At 57.8% G+C, this 21,378-nt stretch overlaps 1 protein-coding gene across 17 annotated transcripts in view; it reads left to right on the plus strand.

Moving 5' to 3' along the window:
- Nucleotides 1-11,023, plus strand: part of PLEC (plectin) — a 54,132-nt gene extending 43,109 nt beyond the window's left edge. For all 17 annotated transcript variants that reach the window (XM_069599522.1, XM_069599521.1, XM_069599526.1 and 14 more), the window contains 2 exons: nt 233-3,613; nt 3,709-11,023. In XM_069599522.1, the coding sequence (XP_069455623.1) occupies nt 233-3,613; nt 3,709-9,921 (9,594 nt within the window). In that variant the 3' untranslated portion in view covers nt 9,922-11,023. The remainder of the gene's footprint in view (nt 1-232; nt 3,614-3,708) is intronic.
- The last annotated feature ends 10,355 nt before the right edge of the window (nt 11,024-21,378 follow it).

Here is a 21,378-nt window from a genome sequence, read left to right on the forward strand (position 1 = left end):
ACGCCTGGGTCTCCTTCCCTGGGCTGGTGAGCACTGTGGGGCCAGGCTGCGCTCACTGCCCCAAGTGCCCCGGGGGGGTGCACGTGATTCCCCTCGGCCAGGTCATGACCTGTGTCCTCCCCCAACCCCTGCACTGCGCTGAGCTGTGGTGGCACTGAATTGCGTCCCAGGAGCAGCCACGGCACGCTCACCGCTGTCTCTGGTTCTCTCCCTCTCTCTGCCACGGCCGCAGAGGCTGGCCGAGCAGCAGCGAGCGGAGGAGCGGGAGCGGCTGGCTGAGGTGGAGGCTGCACTGGAGAAGCAGCGGCAGCTGGCTGAGGCCCATGCCCAGGCGAAGGCGCAGGCGGAGCGCGAGGCCCAGGAGCTCCAGCGGCGCATGCAGGAGGAGGTGGCACGCCGGGAGGAGGTGGCAGTGGATGCGCAGCAGCAGAAGCGCAGCATCCAGGAGGAGCTGCAGCAGCTGCGGCAGAGCTCAGAGGCGGAGATCCAGGCGAAGGCCCGGCAGGTGGAGGCAGCCGAGCGCAGCCGGCTGCGCATCGAGGAGGAGATCCGAGTGGTGCGCCTGCAGCTGGAGACCACGGAGCGCCAGCGCGGCGGGGCGGAGGGCGAGCTGCAGGCGCTGCGGGCACGGGCGGAGGAGGCTGAGGCACAGAAGCGGCAGGCCCAGGAGGAAGCGGAGCGCCTGCGGCGACAGGTACAAGAGGAAACCCAGCGCAAGCGGCAGGCTGAGGCTGAGCTGGGCCTGCGCGTGAAGGCCGAGGCCGAGGCGGCAAGGGAGAAGCAGCGGGCCCTGCAGGCACTAGAGGAGCTACGGCTGCAGGCTGAGGAGGCGGAGCGGCGCCTGCGGCAGGCGGAGGCAGAGCGGGCGCGCCAGGTGCAGGTGGCACTGGAGACAGCGCAGCGCAGCGCCCAGGCCGAGCTGCAGAGCAAGCATGCCTCATTTGCTGAGAAGACAGCGCAGCTGGAGCGCACCCTCGAGGAAGAGCACGTGACCGTGGTGCAGCTGCGTGAAGAGGCCACACGCCGGGAGCAGCAGCAGGCGGAGGCCGAGCGTGCCCGCGAAGAGGCCGAGCGTGAGTTGGAGCGCTGGCAGCTGAAGGCCAATGAGGCGCTGCGGCTGCGGTTGCAGGCAGAGGAGGTGGCACAGCAGAAGAGCCTGGCGCAGGCCGAGGCGGAGAAGCAGAAGGAGGCGGCAGAGCGGGAGGCACGGCGGCGCGGCAAGGCGGAGGAGCAGGCTGTACGGCAGCGCGAGCTGGCAGAGCAGGAGCTGGAGAGGCAGCGGCAGCTGGCGGAGGGTACTGCGCAGCAGCGCCTGGCTGCCGAGCAGGAGCTGATCCGGCTGCGCGCCGAGACAGAGCAGGGCGAGCAGCAGCGGCAGCTGCTGGAGGAGGAGCTGGCGCGGCTGCAGAGCGAGGCGGCCGCAGCCACGCAGAAGCGTCAGGAGCTGGAGGCCGAGCTGGCCAAGGTGCGGGCTGAGATGGAGGTGCTGCTGGCCAGCAAGGCGCGGGCCGAGGAGGAGTCACGCTCCAGCAGTGAGAAGTCCAAGCAGAGGCTGGAAGCCGAGGCCGGGCGCTTCCGCGAGCTGGCAGAGGAGGCTGCCCGCCTGCGCGCGCTGGCGGAGGAGGCCAAGCGGCAGCGGCAGCTGGCAGAGGAGGATGCGGCGAGGCAGCGGGCAGAGGCTGAGCGGGTGCTGTCCGAGAAGCTGGCTGCCATCAGCGAGGCTACACGGCTCAAGACGGAGGCGGAGATTGCACTTAAGGAGAAAGAAGCCGAGAACGAGCGCCTGCGGCGGCTGGCGGAAGACGAGGCCTTCCAGCGGCGGAGGCTGGAGGAGCAGGCAGCCCAGCACAAGGCCGACATCGAGGAGCGGCTGGCGCAGCTGCGCAAGGCGTCCGAGAGCGAGCTGGAGCGGCAGAAGGGGCTGGTGGAGGATACGCTGCGACAGCGGCGGCAGGTGGAGGAGGAGATCCTGGCCCTTAAGGCGAGCTTCGAGAAGGCGGCCGCCGGCAAGGCGGAGCTGGAGTTGGAGCTGGGGCGCATCCGCGGCAACGCAGAGGACACGCTGCGAAGCAAGGAGCAGGCAGAGCAGGAGGCAGCGCGGCAGCGGCAGCTGGCTGCAGAGGAGGAGCGGCGGCGCCGGGAGGCTGAGGAGCGTGTGCAGAAGAGTCTGGCAGCTGAGGAGGAGGCTGCACGGCAGCGGAAGGCCGCACTGGAGGAGGTGGAGCGGCTCAAAGCCAAGGTGGAGGAGGCGCGGCGCCTGCGCGAGCGCGCGGAGCAGGAGTCTGTGCGGCAGCTGCAGCTGGCCCAGGAGGCTGCCCAGAAGCGGCTGCAGGCGGAGGAGAAGGCGCACGCCTTTGCGGTGCAGCAGAAGGAGCAGGAGCTGCAGCAGACCCTCCAGCAGGAGCAGAGCGTGCTGGAGAAGCTCCGCAGCGAGGCCGAAGCTGCCCGGCGTGCAGCTGAGGAGGCAGAGGAGGCACGCGAGCGGGCCGAGCGCGAGGCAGCGCAGTCCCGGCAGCGCGTGGAGGAGGCGGAGCGGCTGAAGCAGGCAGCGGAGGAGCAGGCGCAGGCCCAGGCGCAGGCGCAGGCCGCTGCAGAGAAGCTGCGCAAGGAAGCTGAGCAGGAGGCGGCGCGGCGGGCACAGGCGGAGCAGGCGGCCCTGCGGCAGAAGCAGGCGGCCGACGCGGAGATGGAGAAGCACAAGAAGTTTGCGGAGCAGACACTGCGGCAGAAGGCCCAGGTGGAGCAGGAGCTGACGGCACTGCGGTTGCAGCTGGAGGAGACCGACCACCAGAAGAGCATCCTGGACCAGGAGCTGCAGCGGCTGAAGGCAGAGGTGACGGAGGCCGCCCGCCAGCGCAGCCAGGTAGAGGAGGAGCTGTTCTCCGTGCGTGTCCAGATGGAGGAGCTCGGCAAGCTTAAGGCACGCATCGAGGCGGAGAACCGCGCCCTTATACTGCGCGACAAGGACAACACACAGCGCCTCCTGCAGGAGGAGGCTGAGAAGATGAAGCAGGTGGCGGAGGAGGCCGCACGACTGAGTGTGGCGGCTCAGGAGGCGGCGCGGCTGCGGCAGCTGGCGGAGGAGGACCTGGCTCAGCAGCGGGCCCTGGCAGAGAAGATGCTCAAGGAGAAGATGCAGGCAGTACAGGAGGCCACGCGGCTCAAGGCTGAGGCGGAGCTGCTGCAGCAGCAGAAGGAGCTGGCCCAGGAGCAGGCCCGCCGGCTGCAGGAGGACAAGGAGCAGATGGCTCAGCAACTGGCACAGGAGACGCAAGGCTTCCAGCGGACCCTGGAGACTGAGCGGCAACGGCAGCTGGAAATGAGCGCGGAGGCGGAGCGGCTCAGGCTGCGCGTGGCCGAGATGAGCCGGGCCCAGGCTCGCGCGGAGGAGGACGCCCAGCGCTTCCGAAAGCAGGCAGAGGAGATCGGCGCAAAGTTGCACCGCACAGAGCTCGCCACGCAGGAGAAGGTGACGCTGGTGCAGACGCTGGAGACCCAGCGGCAGCAGAGCGACCGGGATGCCGATCGCCTGAGGGAGGCCATTGCGGAGCTCGAGCGTGAGAAGGACAAGCTCAAGAAGGAGGCTGAGCTGTTGCAGCTCAAGTCTGAGGAGGTATCTTGCGGCGGAGGGCCGGGACCTGGGGTGGGGTCTGCTCTGGGGAGGGTGCGCCCGGCCGGGTCCCTGACTGCCCCCTACCCCCTTGACAGATGCAGACGGTGCAGCAGGAGCAACTGCTGCAGGAGACTCAGGCCTTGCAGCAGAGCTTTCTCTCCGAGAAGGACAGCCTGCTGCAGCGGGAGCGCTTCATCGAGGAGGAGAAGGCCAAGCTGGAGCGGCTCTTCCAGGACGAGGTGGCCAAGGCACAGAAGTTGCGGGAGGAGCAGCAGCGACAGCAGCAGCAGATGCAGCAGGAGAAGCAGCAGCTGCTGGCCAGCATGGAGGAGGCGCGGCGGCGGCAGCACGAGGCTGAGGAGGGCGTGAGGCGCAAGCAGGAGGAGCTGCAGCTCCTGGAGCAGCAGCGGCAGCAGCAGGAGCAGCTGCTGGCGGAGGAGAACCGCCGGCTGCGTGAGCGGCTGGAGCACCTGGAGGAGGAGCATCGGGCCGCGCTGGCCCACTCTGAGGAGATCACCGCTGCTCAGGCGGCAGCCACCAGAGCCCTGCCCAATGGCCAGGACGCGGCCGACGGCCCAGCTGCAGAGCCAGAGCATGCCTTCGAGGGCCTGCGGCAGAAGGTGCCGGCCCAGCAGCTGCAGGAGGCAGGCATCCTGAGCACAGAGGAGCTACAGCGGCTGGCGCAGGGCCACACCACGGTGGCCGAGCTCACACAGCGGGAGGACGTGCGCCGCTACCTGCAGGGCCACAGCAGCATCGCTGGGCTGCTACTGAAGCCTGCCAATGAGAAGCTGACCATCTATGCCGCCCTAAGGAGGCAGCTGCTGAGCCCGGGCACTGCTCTCATCCTGCTTGAGGCCCAGGCAGCGTCAGGCTTCCTTCTGGACCCAGTGCGGAACAGGCAGCTGACCGTCACCGAAGCCGTGAAGGAGGGCGTCGTGGGCCCTGAGCTGCACCACAAGCTGCTGTCGGCCGAGCGCGCAGTCACCGGCTACAAGGACCCGTACACCGGGGAGAAGATCTCCCTCTTCCAGGCCATGAAGAAGGACCTCATCGTGCGCGAGCACGGCATCCGCCTGCTGGAGGCCCAGATCGCCACGGGTGGCGTCATCGACCCCGTGCACAGCCACCGCGTGCCCATGGACGTGGCCTACCAGCGCGGCTACTTCGATGAGGAGATGAACCGCGTCCTGCAGGACCCCAGCGACGACACCAAGGGCTTCTTCGACCCCAACACTCATGAGAACCTCACTTACCTGCAGCTGCTGGAACGCTGTGTGGAGGACCCTGAGACAGGCCTGCGGCTGTTGCCACTCACAGATCAGGCTGCCAAGGGTGGTGAGCTGGTCTACACTGACTCGGAGGCCCGGGATGTGTTTGAGAAGGCCACTGTGTCAGCGCCATTTGGCAAGTTCCAGGGCAAAACAGTGACCATCTGGGAGCTCATCAACTCCGAGTACTTCACGGCCGAGCAGCGGCGGGACCTCCTGCGGCAGTTTCGCACGGGCAAGGTCACTGTGGAGAAGATCATCAAGATCGTCATCACCGTCATCGAGGAGCACGAGCAGAAGGGCCAGCTATGCTTCCAGGGCCTGCGCGCCCTGGTCCCTGCTGCCGAGCTGCTTGAGAGCGGCATCATCGACTGGGACCTCTTCCGCCAGCTACAGCTGGGCGAGCGATCTGTGCAGGAGGTGGCTGAGGTGGAAGGCGTGCGGCGGGCCCTGCGGGGCTCGGGTGTCATTGCAGGCGTATGGCTGGAGGAAGCGAGGCAGAAACTAAGCATTTATGAGGCTCTGAAGAAAGAGCTGCTGCAGCCGGAGGCGGCCGTGGCCCTGCTCGAGGCCCAGGCTGGCACCGGGCACATCATCGACCCTGCCACCAGTGCACGGCTGACTGTGGATGAGGCAGTGCGTGCTGGCCTGGTGGGCCCTGAGCTGCACGAGAAGCTGCTGTCAGCTGAGAAAGCTGTGACTGGCTACAAAGATCCCTACTCGGGGCAGAGTGTGTCCCTGTTCCAGGCCCTGAAGAAGGGCCTCATTCCCAGGGAGCAGGGCCTGCGTCTACTGGATGCCCAGCTGTCCACAGGAGGCACCGTGGACCCCAGCAAGAGCCACCGTCTGCCCCTGGATGTCGCCTGTGCCCGCGGGTACCTGGATGAGGAAACCAGCACCGCCCTCTCAGCGCCCAGAGATGACGCCAAGACCTACTACGACCCCCGTACTTGGGAGCCGGCCACCTACAGCCAGCTCCAGCAACAGTGCCGCCCTGACCCACTGACAGGACTGAGTCTGCTGCCGCTCTCGGAGGAGGCAGCCCGGGCCCGGCAGCAGGAGCTCTACTCTGAGGTCCAGGCCCGCGAGGCCTTCCAGAAGGCCACTGTTGAGGTCCCTGTGGGCAGCTTTCAGGGCCGGGCAGTGACCATCTGGGAGCTCATCAACTCAGAGTACTTCACGGCCGAGCAGAGACAGGAGCTGCTACGGCAGTTCCGCACGGGCAAGGTCACCGTGGAGAAGATCATCAAGATCGTCATCACCATTGTGGAGGAGGTGGAGACCACGCGGCGTGAGAGGCTCTCCTTCAGCGGTCTCCGTGCCCCAGTGCCAGCCAGCGAGCTCCTGGCCGCTGGCATCCTCAGCAGCTCCCAGTTTGAGCAACTCAAGGACGGCAAGACATCAGTCAAGGACCTGTCAGAGCTGAGCTCACTGCAGACCCTCCTCCAGGGCAGCGGTTGTCTGGCTGGCATCTACCTGGAGGAGTCCAAGGAAAAGGTGACCATCTACGAGGCCATGCGACGGGGACTGCTCAGGCCCAGCACTGCCATCCTCCTGCTTGAGGCACAGGCGGCCACGGGCTTCCTGGTGGACCCTGTGAGGAACCAGCGCCTGTACGTCCATGAGGCTGTGAAGGCTGGTGTCGTGGGCCCAGAGCTACATGAGAAGCTGCTGTCAGCCGAGAAGGCTGTGACCGGGTACAAAGACCCCTACTCGGGCAGCACCATCTCCCTCTTCCAGGCCATGAAGAAGGGCCTGGTCATCAGAGAGCATGGCATCCGCCTGCTGGAGGCCCAGATCGCCACAGGCGGCATCATTGACCCCGTGCACAGCCACCGCGTGCCTGTGGACGTGGCCTACCAGCGCGGCTACTTAGACGAGGAGATGAACCACGTGCTGGAGAACCCCAGCGACGACACCAAGGGCTTCTTCGACCCCAACACGCACGAGAATCTCACGTACAGGCAGCTGCTGGAGCGCTGTGTGGAGGACCCCGAGACGGGCCTGCGGCTTCTACCACTGAAAGGGCCAGAGAAGGCAGAGGTGGTGGAGACCACGCGGGTGTACACCGAGGAGGAGACGCGTAGGGCCTTCGAGGAGACACAGATCGATATCCCCGGGGGTGGCAGCCATGGGGGCTCCACCATGTCCCTGTGGGAGGTGATGCAGTCTGACCTGATACCCGAGGAGCAGCGGGCCCAGCTGATGGCCGACTTCCAGGCCGGCCGTGTGACCAAGGAGCGCATGATCATCATCATCATTGAGATCATTGAGAAGACCGAGATCGTGCGCCAGCAGAACCTAGCGTCCTACGACTACGTGCGCCGCCGCCTCACGGCCGAGGACCTGTACGAGGCCCGGGTCATCTCGCGCGAGTCCTACAGCCTGCTCCGGGAGGGCACCAGGAGCCTCCGCGAGGTGCTGGAGGCCGAGTCTGCCTGGCGTTACCTCTACGGCACGGGCTGTGTAGCTGGCGTCTACCTGCCTGGCTCTAGGCAGACCCTCCCCATCTACCAGGCCCTCAAGAAGGGGCTGCTGAGCGCTGAGGTGGCCCGCCTGCTGCTGGAGGCGCAGGCGGCCACGGGCTTCCTGCTGGACCCGGTGAAGGGCGAGCGGCTGACTGTGGATGAAGCTGTGCGGAAGGGCCTGGTGGGCCCCGAGCTGCATGACCGGCTGCTGTCAGCCGAGCGGGCCGTGACCGGCTACCGCGACCCCTACACGGAGCAGACCATCTCGCTCTTCCAGGCCATGAAGAAGGACCTTATCCCTGCTGAGGAGGCCCTGCGGCTGCTGGACGCTCAGCTGGCCACAGGCGGCATCGTGGACCCACGCCTGGGCTTCCACCTCCCGCTGGAGGTAGCCTACCAGCGTGGCTACCTCAACAAGGACACACACGACCAGCTGTCGGAGCCCAGTGAGGTGCGCAGCTACGTGGACCCCTCCACGGACGAGCGCCTCAGCTACACACAGCTGCTCCGGCGCTGCCGCCGTGATGAAACCAGCGGCCTGTTCCTCCTGCCACTCTCGGAGGCCCGCAAGCTGACCTTCCGTGGCCTGCGCAAGCAGATCACGGTGGAGGAGCTGGTGCGCTCGCATGTCATGGATGAGGCCACTGCGCAGCGGCTGCAGGAGGGCCTGACCTCCATCGAGGAGGTCTCCAAGAATCTGCAGAAGTTCCTCGAGGGAACCAGCAGCATTGCTGGTGTCCTTGTCGACGCCACCAAGGAGCGGCTGTCGGTGTACCAGGCCATGAAGAAGGGCATCATCCGGCCCGGCACAGCCTTCGAGCTCCTGGAGGCCCAGGCGGCCACTGGCTACGTCATCGACCCCATTAAGGGGCTCAAGCTGACCGTGGAGGAGGCTGTGCGCATGGGCATTGTGGGCCCCGAGTTCAAGGACAAGCTGCTGTCGGCTGAGCGCGCCGTCACCGGCTACAAGGACCCCTACTCCGGGAAGCTCATCTCCCTCTTCCAGGCCATGAAGAAAGGCCTCATCCTCAAGGACCACGGCATCCGCCTGCTGGAGGCCCAGATCGCCACAGGCGGCATCATCGACCCCGAGGAGAGCCACCGCCTACCCGTGGACGTGGCCTACCAGCGCGGCCTCTTCGATGAAGAGATGAATGAGATCCTCACTGACCCCTCGGACGACACCAAGGGCTTCTTCGACCCCAACACGGAGGAGAACCTCACTTACCTGCAGCTGATGGAGCGCTGTGTCACTGACCCCCAGACGGGGCTGCGGCTCCTGCCCCTGAAAGAGAAGAAGAGGGAGCGGAAGACGTCCTCCAAGTCCTCAGTGCGTAAGCGGCGTGTGGTCATCGTGGACCCCGAGACGGGTAAGGAGATGTCCGTGTACGAGGCCTACCGCAAGGGCCTCATCGACCACCAGACCTACCTGGAGCTGTCGGAGCAGGAGTGTGAGTGGGAGGAGATCACCATCTCATCCTCGGACGGTGTGGTCAAATCCATGATCATCGATCGCCGCTCGGGCCGCCAGTATGACATCGATGAGGCCATCGCCAAGAGCCTCATCGACCGCTCGGCGCTGGACCAGTACCGCGCCGGCACACTGTCCATCACCGAGTTTGCTGACATGCTCTCGGGCAACGCCAGCGGTTTCCGCTCACGCTCATCCTCCGTGGGGTCATCGTCCTCCTACCCCATCAGCCCGGCTGTCTCCAGGACCCAGCTGGCCTCCTGGTCCGACCCCACAGAGGAGACAGGCCCTGTGGCCGGCATCCTGGACACCGAGACCCTGGAGAAGGTGTCCATCACAGAGGCCATGCACCGCAACCTGGTGGACAACATCACGGGCCAGCGGCTGCTGGAGGCGCAGGCCTGCACCGGGGGCATCATTGACCCCAACACTGGCGAACGCTTCCCCGTCACCGATGCTGTCAACAAGGGCCTGGTGGACAAGATCATGGTGGACCGCATCAACCTGGCCCAGAAGGCCTTCTGCGGCTTCGAGGACCCACGTACCAAGACCAAGATGTCAGCCGCCCAGGCCCTGAAGAAGGGCTGGCTCTACTACGAGGCGGGGCAGCGCTTCCTGGAGGTGCAGTATCTGACGGGCGGCCTTATTGAGCCCGACACGCCTGGCCGCGTGCCCCTGGACGAGGCCCTGCAGCGCGGCACAGTGGATGCCCGCACTGCCCAGAAGCTGCGTGATGTCAGTGCATACTCCAAGTACCTCACCTGCCCCAAGACCAAGCTCAAGATATCCTACAAGGACGCACTGGACCGCAGCATGGTGGAGGAGGGCACGGGGCTGCGGCTGCTGGAGGCCGCCGCCCAGTCCAGCAAGGGCTACTACAGCCCCTACAGCGTCAGCGGCTCCGGCTCCACCACCGGCTCGCGCTCTGGCTCGCGCACCGGCTCCCGGGCTGGCTCCCGTCGCGGCAGCTTCGATGCCACGGGCTCAGGCTTCTCCATGACCTTCTCCTCCTCGTCCTACTCCTCCTCAGGCTATGGCCGCCGCTACGCCTCGGGGCCCACGTCCTCCCTGGGGGGCCCTGAGTCCGCGGCAGCCTGATCCCTCCTGCTCCCTGCCTCCCGCTCTGCATGTGGCCTCCCGCCCAGGCGCTGGGGTCTCTTTAACATTGAAAGGTGTCTTCCTCCCAAGCGGTGCCTCAAGTTTAACCAAAAAGACTAGACTAACGTATTAATATATATCTGCTGTCCAGACAGCCTGTCTCCCGGGGACGGGGCCAGTCCAGCCCCACTGACCACTCCACCCCCCGGGTCTCCCTGCTCCTCTTTACCTGCCACTCACCACAGCCAGGTGCCTTGGAAGGTCCAGAGGTGGGCCCCCCGACTCAGCCCTCTCATCTCCCCAGGGGGTTCCGTCTGGGCGAGCTTCCCCCAGCCCTGTAGACCAGCCCCACCCAACCCCCAGCCCAACCTGCCTGGGCAGCGGACGCAGCCCCTAGCAGCAGGGCCGTTGGGACCAGCACCTCTATGTCTCCAGGACTGACCCGCTCGCTCTGCGCGGGCGGCAGCGAGTCCTGGTCACCCTCCTCTCCTCGGCTGCTCAGGAAGCCCCTTCCCCACGGGAGGGTGAGGTTCCCAAGCAGACCCAGCCGGCCCAGGCCAGGCCCCTCAGACCCCAGGCCTCTGGCTTCAGCCTTCCAGCCTCAGCTCCCTAGTAAGTGCCTTCTGTGTCCCCCTTCGCACCCCAGGCCCCAAGGACCCAGACCTGGGGTGGGAGACAGACCCTCCTGGTGAAAGGCTTGCCACTGCCCAGCTCTCAGGCATGCCAGCCAGGTACAGCGGGTCCCCCATAGGTTTCTGCCCACTGTGGGCCCAGCGCCCCCCAAGGCCTGTGGGACACCCCTCCCCCGGGTGCTGACTGCCTGCCTCTCCCAGGGAGCCTCAGCCCCCGAGTGGGCCCGGGACGCGGCCAAGGCGGTCCGTGCCAACCAGGCCGCCCCGCCGGTGCCACCCGCTCCTACTCCATCACCCCGGGCCCTGGTGGCTCCACCCCTGCCTCCACCCTCTGACTGAGCTTTGCATGTTCCACTAACCCAGGGAGGTGGCAGGTGGAGGCTCTCAGCTTCGGCTGCATCTGAGGGCAGAACACTAACCTGACCATGGCGGGCCTGCCGCGCTCGCCCCAATAAAAGCAATTCCAACCACCCTGTGGTCCTGTGTCCTTTCTTGTCCAGAGCTCAGTGGCATGTAGGGTAAGGATGCTGCAGCCCCAGGCTCTGAGCTTGGCCTGGGTGAAGACACTGGCTGGAGGCCATGCACTCAGAGAGCGCCCAGGCTGAGGGACCCAGAGCACAGAGGAGGTAAGGCCTGGCCAGCAGGGGTCGGCCTGTGCAGCACCCAGGCTGGATCTGTGACGGGCACTTACACCTGAGGTGAGGTCCTTCAATCATTCACTGACTGTGCCCTCTGGGTATGTGGTCCAGTTTGGCCAAGGGTAGCCGTCCAGAGCAGAGAAGGCAATGGCAACCCACTCCCGTACTCTTGCCTGGAGAATCCCAGGGATGGGGGAGCCTGGTGGGCTGCCGTCTGTGGGATTGCACAGAGCTGGACATGACTGAAGCAAATTAGCAGCAGCAGCAGCCATCCAGAGAAGGGGGCAGTCGTGAGCACAGGTGGCGGTCGGTTGGCAGAGCGTCAGCATCTCCGCCATGACCTCCCCTCCATGCCCCTGCTCATCATGTTCAGTTGATTCCAACTTCTCCAGGATTCTTTCTGGGAGAACTTTAAAGAGGAGGGTGAATGGGTCAGCCATAGCCCCGCTGAGGTCCTGCCTGAGCTGTCTCCCTACTCTGCTTGGGGAGGGCCAGTCCCTCATCCCCAGGAGTGATTCCTGGTCCCACGCCTTTGGGCTCTCCTCTCTTGCCCACTTGCAGTTAAAACAGCCTGTCCAGGGCATCAATCCTTCCTCTGCGTGTTTGTCAGGGGTCTCCTGGCCAGGACGGTGCCCACTGGCCCGGCTGGCCTCCCATGACAAACAGCTGTCGTGCTGGGTGGCCGCTGAGGCCGTGAGTTGAGGGAGCCCCAACCCTGCCCCGGACAGCTATGTCTTCCCTCGCTGACCAGGACCACGAGGGTCTCACTGACAGGTTGCGGGGACAAGCAGCACGTGCCCCAGCGGGTCCCGGGCCTGTGGGTGGTGGGCCGTCTCAGCCTCCCCTCTTGGGGTCCTTGGCTTGAGGTCCCGCCCACATGCCATCCCACGGGGGTCAGCTGCGCCAGGCCAGCAGCTTCCAGAAGGCCTGGCATCCTGTGGCCCTGGATCCGTGCAGCCCCCCTTGACAGAAGTGGCTCTGAGGTTCGAGGGGATGTTTCAAGGGATCTGGGGGCGACTGAGAGGCAGGGCAGCGAGCTGAAGTGGCCATCCGCCCCTTGTTGCTAGCTGGTCTCTGGTTGCTGTCGCCTCTGGGGTCTTCCTGGGAGGCTGCTGTGCACAGTGAGAGGGGCTGGGCCCGGCTGGGTGGGGCACCTCACCAGCCTGCATGGGGCCACCTCAATGGGAGCCCATAGCCAAGCCGCGCGGGTCAGCCCAGTGTCTGCTCTGCCCGGCGCTCCTAGCAGACATTGGCGTGACCTACCCCCCATGTCCACCCACACCTTGTCCACTCCTGCTCCCCTCAGGCCCTGACCCGCCAGCCAGTCCATGCCGCCCAGGAGCCACTCTCCGCTCCTCTCGGGGGGGCGGGGGGAATGGGGTGGGGGGAGCACGCAGTGCAGCGCTGAGGCTCCAGCCTGGGCTTTCCTTCGCTGCGGTCAGCCCAACACACCATGCCCGCCATGGTGGGCCAGGCCAGGCTTCCTCCTCCTCCAGTCTAGTCGCAAGGACCCCCTGCAAGACTGTCGTCTAGCGGTAGTGGTGAGCTCGGGGGTATGGGCCACTTGCCCATGTCGCCCCCTGGCTCTGTGTGAGCCTGAGTTGGTGTCCACCCCGCTCACCCCAGGCGCTCAGCCAGCCACCCGGCTTTGTGTCGGTGTGTCTGTCATGGGGAGTCAGCTGTGCAGACCCACCAGCCTCGGGAGCATCCTAGGACTGGCCCCGGGGAGACCACACGTGCTCCATCCTCACTTCCAAGCCAAGGCTCCCCTGGGCCTCTCCAGCGACCCCAAGTCACAGCCTTGCTGCCCGTGTTCTTTTAAGGGTGGCACAGGGCAGGATTTAACCCTGACCCATGCCCACCATATCTGTGAGCTCCCCAACCCTGCATGCAGCCTGAGTGCCATCCACCCCAGGTGCCAGGACTGCCAGTGTCTACCCCTCACAGGAGATGAGCAGGTGGGTGTTGCAGCCCCAGGCTCCGCTGTGGAGGGTGCTTCCTAAGATGGCATCTGACACCAGCTGTCTCAGGTCAGTTCTGAGACGGAGAGCCCGAGATGGCGATCCAGGTGCTCCTGGTGGGGTGGGGGGCTCCCAGGGAGGATGTAAGGAGAGAATCCGGTAGAGCCACTGGGTGAAGGTGCGGTCTCTGCAAAGCCTCCGGCGGCCTGATCCTGGGGTCCCAGGCCTCACAGAGCTGTTTCTCCAGCGACAGGTTGTCTGGGCTGATATCCCCTGCCTCCCAGCCATGGGCTGTGGGCTGCCCTGGGATGGGCACCTTGAGTGGGGCAGCTCTCGCTGAACAGGCTGGTGCGAGTCCTTGGCAGCTGGGGATGGGCATGCCCACCCCCAAACAGGCCCTGAGTGGATTGCCAGCTGCACCTGCTCCAACAGATCCAGATCCCGAGGAAAACCCTCTGCCGTAACTCTTCCAGCTGAGACCTCAGGCACCTGAATCCTCAGGTGAGCAATGAAGTCACACTCCAGCATGGGGGCGACACTGCCCCAAGGAGTCTGCTGAGCCTACCCAGCCCAAGCCTCGGTCCCAGCAGACCCTCGGGAGTGGAGCACGCCCTGGGCTGCACAGGCTGGCGCTGTGTGACCCTCACCTCCCCATGACTCTGCTTAGCAAGCACATCTCTGCGCACTCCCCACCACGGCAGATGCTGGCGGGGGAACCTCCTTGGATCAGGAAAACCGTCCGCTGCATGTTCGTAACTTCAGGTCTTCGTCTTGTGCTTTCTGGGGAAGCCCACGCAGAGAAACATTAAGTCCCTGGCCCCAGGTTGCTGTGTCTGTGCCTGGCATGAGCAAACACAACCTTCTCTAGGCATCTTGCCTCCAATGTCTTGCAGAATTCCCACAGGTGAAACTCAGTCTTTGAAACACCATCTCACAATTCAAAATTGTAAGACAAATGAAAACAAGCCATGATGAACAAATTAGCATAACCAAAAGCAGAATTAGAACCCAAAAGACTTAGGACATTGGAATTATTCAATAAAGAATATATATTGATAGTAAGTGTTGAAAATGACTATGAAGTGAGACAGAATTTATCAGTGAGACTTATTGATTGTAAAGGAGAAGATTGTAAATGAATTTAGATGAACTACTAGGAATGAAGGGCTTCCCTGGTGGCTCAGCTGGTAAAGAATCTGCCTGCAATGTAGGAGACCTGGGTTCGATCCCTGGGTTAGGAAGATCCTCTGGAGAAGGGAAAGGCTACTCACTCCAGTATACTGGCCTGGAGAATTCCACGGACTGTATAGTCCATGGGGTCGCGAAGAGTCGGACACGACAGAGCAACTGTCATTCACAGGGAATGAAACATAAAACATTTAAAACTCAATGGATTTATTCAACAATGAATTAGACATAAGTTGAAGGATTTTAAATTCGAAGATAAATCTGAATGAACGACTCAGAATTCATCCCAGGTAAGGGCAGTGAGAAAGAGGATAGCAGACAGCTTATAACAAAATATTCTACACTGGTCTAACTTGTAGTTCTAGAAGAAGATTTCAAAACACACATGGAGATAATTTTTGAAGAAATAAAAGCTGATAATTATTTTCCAAATTAACGAAAAACATGAATCATTGTATTAAAGAAGCACAGTAACATTCAGTCATGGCAAGTGACATATTTGTATCAAAACACACCAACACAATTATAGAGAACTAAAGACAAAGAAACTTTTTTATTATTACTTTTTAGCCATACCATGTGGCTTGCAGGATATTAGTTACCTGACCAGGGATTGAAATCGGGGCCATGATAGTGAAAGCATCGAGTCCTAACTACTGGACCACCAGGGAATTCCCTGAGGAAAAATTTCAAAGCAGCCCAGAGTAAAAAAGAGATTACTTACAAAGTGATGACGTTTAAACTCATTAGCAAAAGGGGGAATCTTCTTAAAGTGCGGGCCATGCATCCTGGATCTTCTGGAAATGTGGCCCTGGGGGTCTGCCGTAGGTCCACTGGGTCACAATCTGCATTTTAACAAACATGCACTTGAACGCCATTTAAAATTAGCTTTCAGAATAGAGTTCAAGATGTACAAAAAAATAGTGATAATATAGAAAGTTTCCATATATTCCACACTCAGTTTTAACATCTAGTAACATGATAAACATGTCACAATTAGTGAACCAATATATTATTGTCACTTAAAATTTGTATTCTATTCAGATTTTCTTGTTTTTTACACAACATTCTCCTGTTACAGGACCTCTCCTGGATACCACATTATATTTAGTCATCATATTGCCTTAGGCCCCTCTTGGCTTTGACAGTTTCGCAAACTTTCTTTGAGGCAGTTTTGAGGACTGGTTATGCATTCCCCACACTGATGCTTGAGAAGCACAGGGCTAAATGTATGCCAGGTTTTACCACTTAAGAAATAAGGCGAATAACAACAACAAAAAGGAAATAAGGTGAATAACAATGCCCCCCCTTCTATTCAGCATTGTGCCTAGCCTGGACAGTAAAGCGAAAATGGAACAAAAGCAAGATTGGAAAGAAAGCAGTAAACCTCTATTTGCAGATGACATGCTCTTCTATATGGAAAATCTCAAGAAATCTGCTAAAAAACTATGAAAGCCAATAAATGAGTTCAGCAAGTTTGTGAGATACAGATCAATATACAAAAGCCAATTATATTTATATACATTTATAATAATCTGAAAATTAAGAAAAGCATTCCATGTAAATAGTATCAGAAAGAGTAAACTTGGGAATAAATTTAGCAAAAGTCATGAAAAATTTATATTCTGAAAATTACAAAGCACTGTTACAAAAAATTAAAGAACTAAATAAATAGAAAAACATCTCATTTTCATGGATTGGAAGATTTAATATTGTTCAGACAACAGTACTCAAATTGATCTGCAAATTCAATCTCGATAAAAATTCCACCTAGATTCTTTGCAGAAATTGACAGATCAATCCTAAAATTCATACGGATATTAAGCAATTCAGAATACTCAGTGCAATCTTGAAAAAACGAACAAAACTGGAGAAATCACACTTCCCTTTCAAGTTTACCTCAAAGCTACAGTAACCCAAACTATGTGATATTGGCATGAGGACAGACATATAGTTGGATAAAAGAGAACAGAGAGTCCAAAAATAAGCACATATTACCTTAGTTCTATGGTTGTGATTATGGTCCACTGATTTTTTTACAAGGATGCTGTTCTTTTCAGCAGGAAAAAGAATAGTCTTTTCAACAAATGGTGCTAGGAAAACTGGATATCCATCTGTAGAAGAGTGAAACTACACCCCTACCTCACACTGTGCCTATAAATTAACTCAGAATGGATCAAATACCAAACGTGTTTTAGAATAAAATGTAAATATTCATGACCTTAGATTAGACAAAAGTTTTTTTGTTTTTCTTTTGACCCTGCAGCATGCTGGATCTTAGTTCTCCAAACAGGAATCAAACCCAAGCCCCCTGCAGTGCAAACGCAGGATCTTAACCACTAGATGGCCAGGGAAATGCCCTAGGCAGTAAGTTTTTGATATAACACCAAGCACAAACGACCAGTGGAAACAACAGATAAATTCGACTCTATAGAAATTTAAAACTTTTATATATCAAAGGATATCATGGAGAAAATGAAAAGAAAATTCATAATGTGGGAGAAAATATTTAGATATCTCATATAATCTGAGAAGGATCTTGAATTCATAAAGAATACCTACAACTCAATAATAAAAACACAAAAGTCCAATTTTAAAATGAGCAAAGGAGCTCAACAGACATTTCTCCAGAGAAGATCTGCACGTGTCCAAAAAGCATATGAAAAAGTGCTTAATGTCATCAGACATCAGCCAGAGAGATGCAAATCAAAACTACAGTGAGATACCACTTCCCAGGCAGTACAATGGCTGTGATAGAAAAGAAAGACAACAGGAGAGGCTGTGGGGAAATTGGGACTCTTAGACATTGTCGGTGAAAACATAAAGTACTACTGCAGCTTTGAGAATCAGCAGCTTCTGCCGTTTCCCAAAAGTCAAACATAAAGTCACCATGTGACCCAGCCATACCCCTCCAACACATCTATCCATGAAAAGTGACATGTATCCACACAGAAACTCATACACAGGTGTTCACAGAAGCCAAAAAGCAGAAGCATGCCTGGTGTCCATCAGACAATGATGGAGAAATAAGAGGTAGTGAATCCACACAGTGGAGGATCATTTAGCTAAAATGAGAACGGAGCACTAATATGTGCTACCCCATGCATGAGCCTTGAAAATATTATGCTACGTTAGAGAAGCCAGTGATAAAAGACAACCTATAGTATGAGGCCATTTATGAGAAATGTCCAGAATAGGTAAGCCCCGCATGCCAAGAGGCAAAACAAAACAACCAAACAAATATACCTACAAAACATTTCTGAGAGAAATTGAAAAACTCACCTGTGGAGAGACAGACCTTGTGCACAGATGGGAAAACTATACCGCTGAGATACTTCTTTCCAATCCAGACTGCAGAGTCAGTGCAACACATCTCAATTCCAGCAGTTCTTTTGTTTTTTAAAGAAATTGACAAGCTAATCCTTAAATTCATATGAGGATGCAAGGGCAAGGGTGGCCAAGACAAGCTTGAAAAGGACAAGCAAATTTGAAATACTTGCACGCTCTGACTTTAAGACTTACTGTGAAAAAAAAGTGAAAGGACTCAGTTGTGTCCAACTCTTTGTGACCCCATGGAATAGTCCATGGAATTCTCCAGGCTCCACAGGGATCGAACCTGTCTCCCGTATTGCAGGAGGGTTCTTTACCATCGGAACCACCAGGGAAGCCCAAGAATACCAAAGTGGGTAACCTATCCCTTCTCCAACGGATGTTCCCAACCCAGGAATCAAACTGGGGTCTCCTGCATTGCAGGCAGATTCTCTCCCAGTGGAGCTACCAGGAAGCCCTACTTACTGTAAAGGTATAGTAACTGAGACAGTGTGGAACTGATGTCAACATACAGCAATAAAGCCCAGAAATAGAATCTTCTGGGCATGTATTGTCATATGACTTGAAGTAAAAATCACAAAACTCAGTCAGTGGAGCAAGGGTCATCTTTCATCAAATGATGCTGGAGCCACTGGCTGTCTACATGCAGGAGACGAATCTCACACTGTTACAAAAATGAACTCAGAATGGATCATAATTGGGACCTAAAGCTACAAAAATCTAAGAGGAGATATGTGATAAAAATCTTTGTGAGCTTTCGGTTAAACAAAGGGTTCTTAGACATAACACCAAAAGCATGGTCAATAGAGGACAAAATTGAAAAGTTAGACTTCATCCCATTAAGAATTTATGGGAATTCCGTGGCAGTTCAGTGGTTACGACTCCCTAGTTTCACTGCCGAGGGCCTGGGTTTGATCCCTGGCTGGAACTAAGATCCCACAAGGCAAGCCAAAGCCGCGCGGCCAAAAATAAAAAGCCACAGACTGGGAAATGATACTCATAAGTCACATCACTATAGAGAACTTGCATCCGGAATATATTAATACAAAGAACTCTCAACACTCAATATATAGGAAGCCATCCCAGCCTGAAAATGGGAAGAAGCTTTGAACAGCCACTTCAGGGATGAAGATGCAGAAATGGTGAACAGCACATGGAAGGGTGCTTGGCTTCACCTGTCATCAGGGAATACAAATTAAACCTGTGATGACAGAACACCACACACCCACTAGAAAACCTGAAACAAGGCGAGTGCTGGTGGAGAGGTCAGGCCGCTGAAGCTCTAATATGAAGCTGGGCGGGGGAAGGTGGATGCTTCACCACTTTGGAACGTCCCTTCAACCAGAATATTCCAGCATCTACCGCAGTCCGACGTATTCACCCAGCAGGAAGCAACGTGTCCATGCAGAGACTTGGATATTCAGAGCAGCCTTACTGGTAATGGCCCCAAACCGCAGGGTAACCAGATGTTCATCCACACGTTGGTGAGTAAACACACTGGGCTGTGCACACCAGGAGAACAGCGCAGCGGTGAAAGTTCACTGCTGATACCTGCAGCGCCCTTGCTGCCTCTCAGGACACAGGCTGAATGAGAGCTGGACAACAAGAAAGCACATGCTGTTTGATCCCATTTACACAAAGTTCTGGAAACACACATAACTCAGAGCGATGGGAAGGGGCTCATTGGCTGCCCGGGGCTGGAGGACACTTGGGGGCACGGGCAGCTGACAGTCAAAACGTAATGTCAACAACCCCTGGTGCCCAGCATTTTCACAAATAGGTCTCTACAGGGAGACTCTCACACAGGCCCAAGGAGACGTGGCCAATGTGCCTTATTCTTGGATGGAGATTAAAGTTGGAAGAAAGCCACTATCAACGAAAAGTTAAACAGTCAATCTGAGAAAGAAATGGAAACTTATTTGAGCCAAATGTGAGGATTATAAGCTATAAAGAGCATGTCAGAAAACTCTGAGAACTGCTTCCTGGTTAGAAGTCGAGACAGGCTGTGTAAGTTGTTGTATATGAGCGGAGGGCTGCACCTCAGACGTATTATTGACAGCTTCCCTAATCCAGGTCTATGCACATCCCAGTGGGTCACGTGACCCCTTAGAAGCTCAGGGAGGAATGTTATCTTTTAGGGAGTTGTCTCCTTGGTGCTGGAGAATGTTACTCTTTGCGGTTGAACAGGTATTTCTGCTGCTGGCTGAGTTTTGGTGGGTGTGTAATGCAGATAAGTGATGCACCCTGGGGGAGAGACTTCTTGTTTAACTTTTTCTTTTCCTGCCATGAAATGTGAATTGGATTTCACACCATGTAACCCAAGTTACTTCCAGCAGGTGAGATATTCACATATTGGAATAAGCAGAGGTTAAAATGAGAGTTAAAATGTGTGTTTAAAATATCAGACATCGGTAACATGTAAAATGGAAGCACCCCTGGCTTAACATGTGTTAACCCACAAGGGTGTGGATCTTGGTTCATTCTGGACTTGGTTAAATAATCATGTTACAAATGGAAGAGAGATCCTTAAAAGAACGGAAGTACAGAGTCCTGGCCAGAAGCAGGGCAGAGGAGGAGCCTCTGACAAAGGGGTCCTTCACAAAGAGGCAACCCCCACAGATCCAGGCCAGGGACCACTGAGAACGTGTGTTATTTGGCAGACACAAGACAGCCTCTCAGGCGGCTCTGGAGGACAGCTGCGGCGAGGTGAGGGAGGAGCCAGGATTTATAGCACTTATTGCAACACAGACCTGGCAGTCAGAACATCAAAAGACACTGTTCATTAAAGAAAACCAGACGACTCAGGTTTCTCTCTATGTGTGGGAAGATGCGAGCGGCGGGGCTCACTGAAACCATTCCTTTCATCTGCACCTCGGCTCCTTGGGCCCAGCCTTCTCTGCTTGCTCACCTGGGTCCCCGCAAGCTGCTTCATGGGGCAGGTGTGGCTGCCAGCTGCCGGCTGTTGCTGCCACATCCTTTGTTTACTGATACATCGGGGACATTCTGTGTGACCTTCTTCACCCACCCTTATTGCCAAACCAGTTTCTCTTCTCCTGTTTCTAAGGGAGTTTGTTTGCTGTTGATTCGCTTGGTTCTTCAAGGTCCCCGGGTGACTGCATAATATCACAGATTTCATTGTCGAGACAGCGGACCCCAGCCAAGGAGCAGGCAGGCGCCCAGTAGTTCTGGAAGCCCAGTGGGCGTCATACTCGTGCTGCTGGCAAGCCTGGCCTGGCCAGACTGCTGGGCTCCAGTTGGTCTAGGAATGGCTTGAGCTGTGCCCAGACGTAACCAGAGTGCTGGCACCCTCGGGGGCCCCACCTTCGGGGCTGAGGCGGAGCCATCCCCCGCCTAGAGCTGTCTGTCCTCCAGGCCGAGCCCTTTGGGGACCCCATGCGCTGCTGGCAGAGGGCCTGACCCGGGGCAGGGGGAGCCCAGCCCAGAGGCAGCCTCACACAGCCCTGTTCAGTGAGGAGCGGACTGTCTTGTCAACAAAGGGTCCTGGCAAGACAAGGTGTCCCTGTGCAGGAAGGAAGTGCAATGCTCACCTCACACCGTTTACAAAACTTAACTCAGAGTGGGTCAAAGATTTAATTTTAAGACCTAATACTATAAAGTCTTCTCTAGTGGTCCAGTGGCTAAGACTCAACGCTGCCAGTGCAGAGAGCCTGGGTTTGACCCCTGCCCAGGGAACTAGATCCTGCGTGC

The sequence above is a fragment of the Ovis canadensis genome, chromosome 9 (genome assembly GCF_042477335.2).
Source record: "Ovis canadensis isolate MfBH-ARS-UI-01 breed Bighorn chromosome 9, ARS-UI_OviCan_v2, whole genome shotgun sequence".
Lineage (NCBI taxonomy): Eukaryota > Metazoa > Chordata > Mammalia > Artiodactyla > Bovidae > Ovis > Ovis canadensis.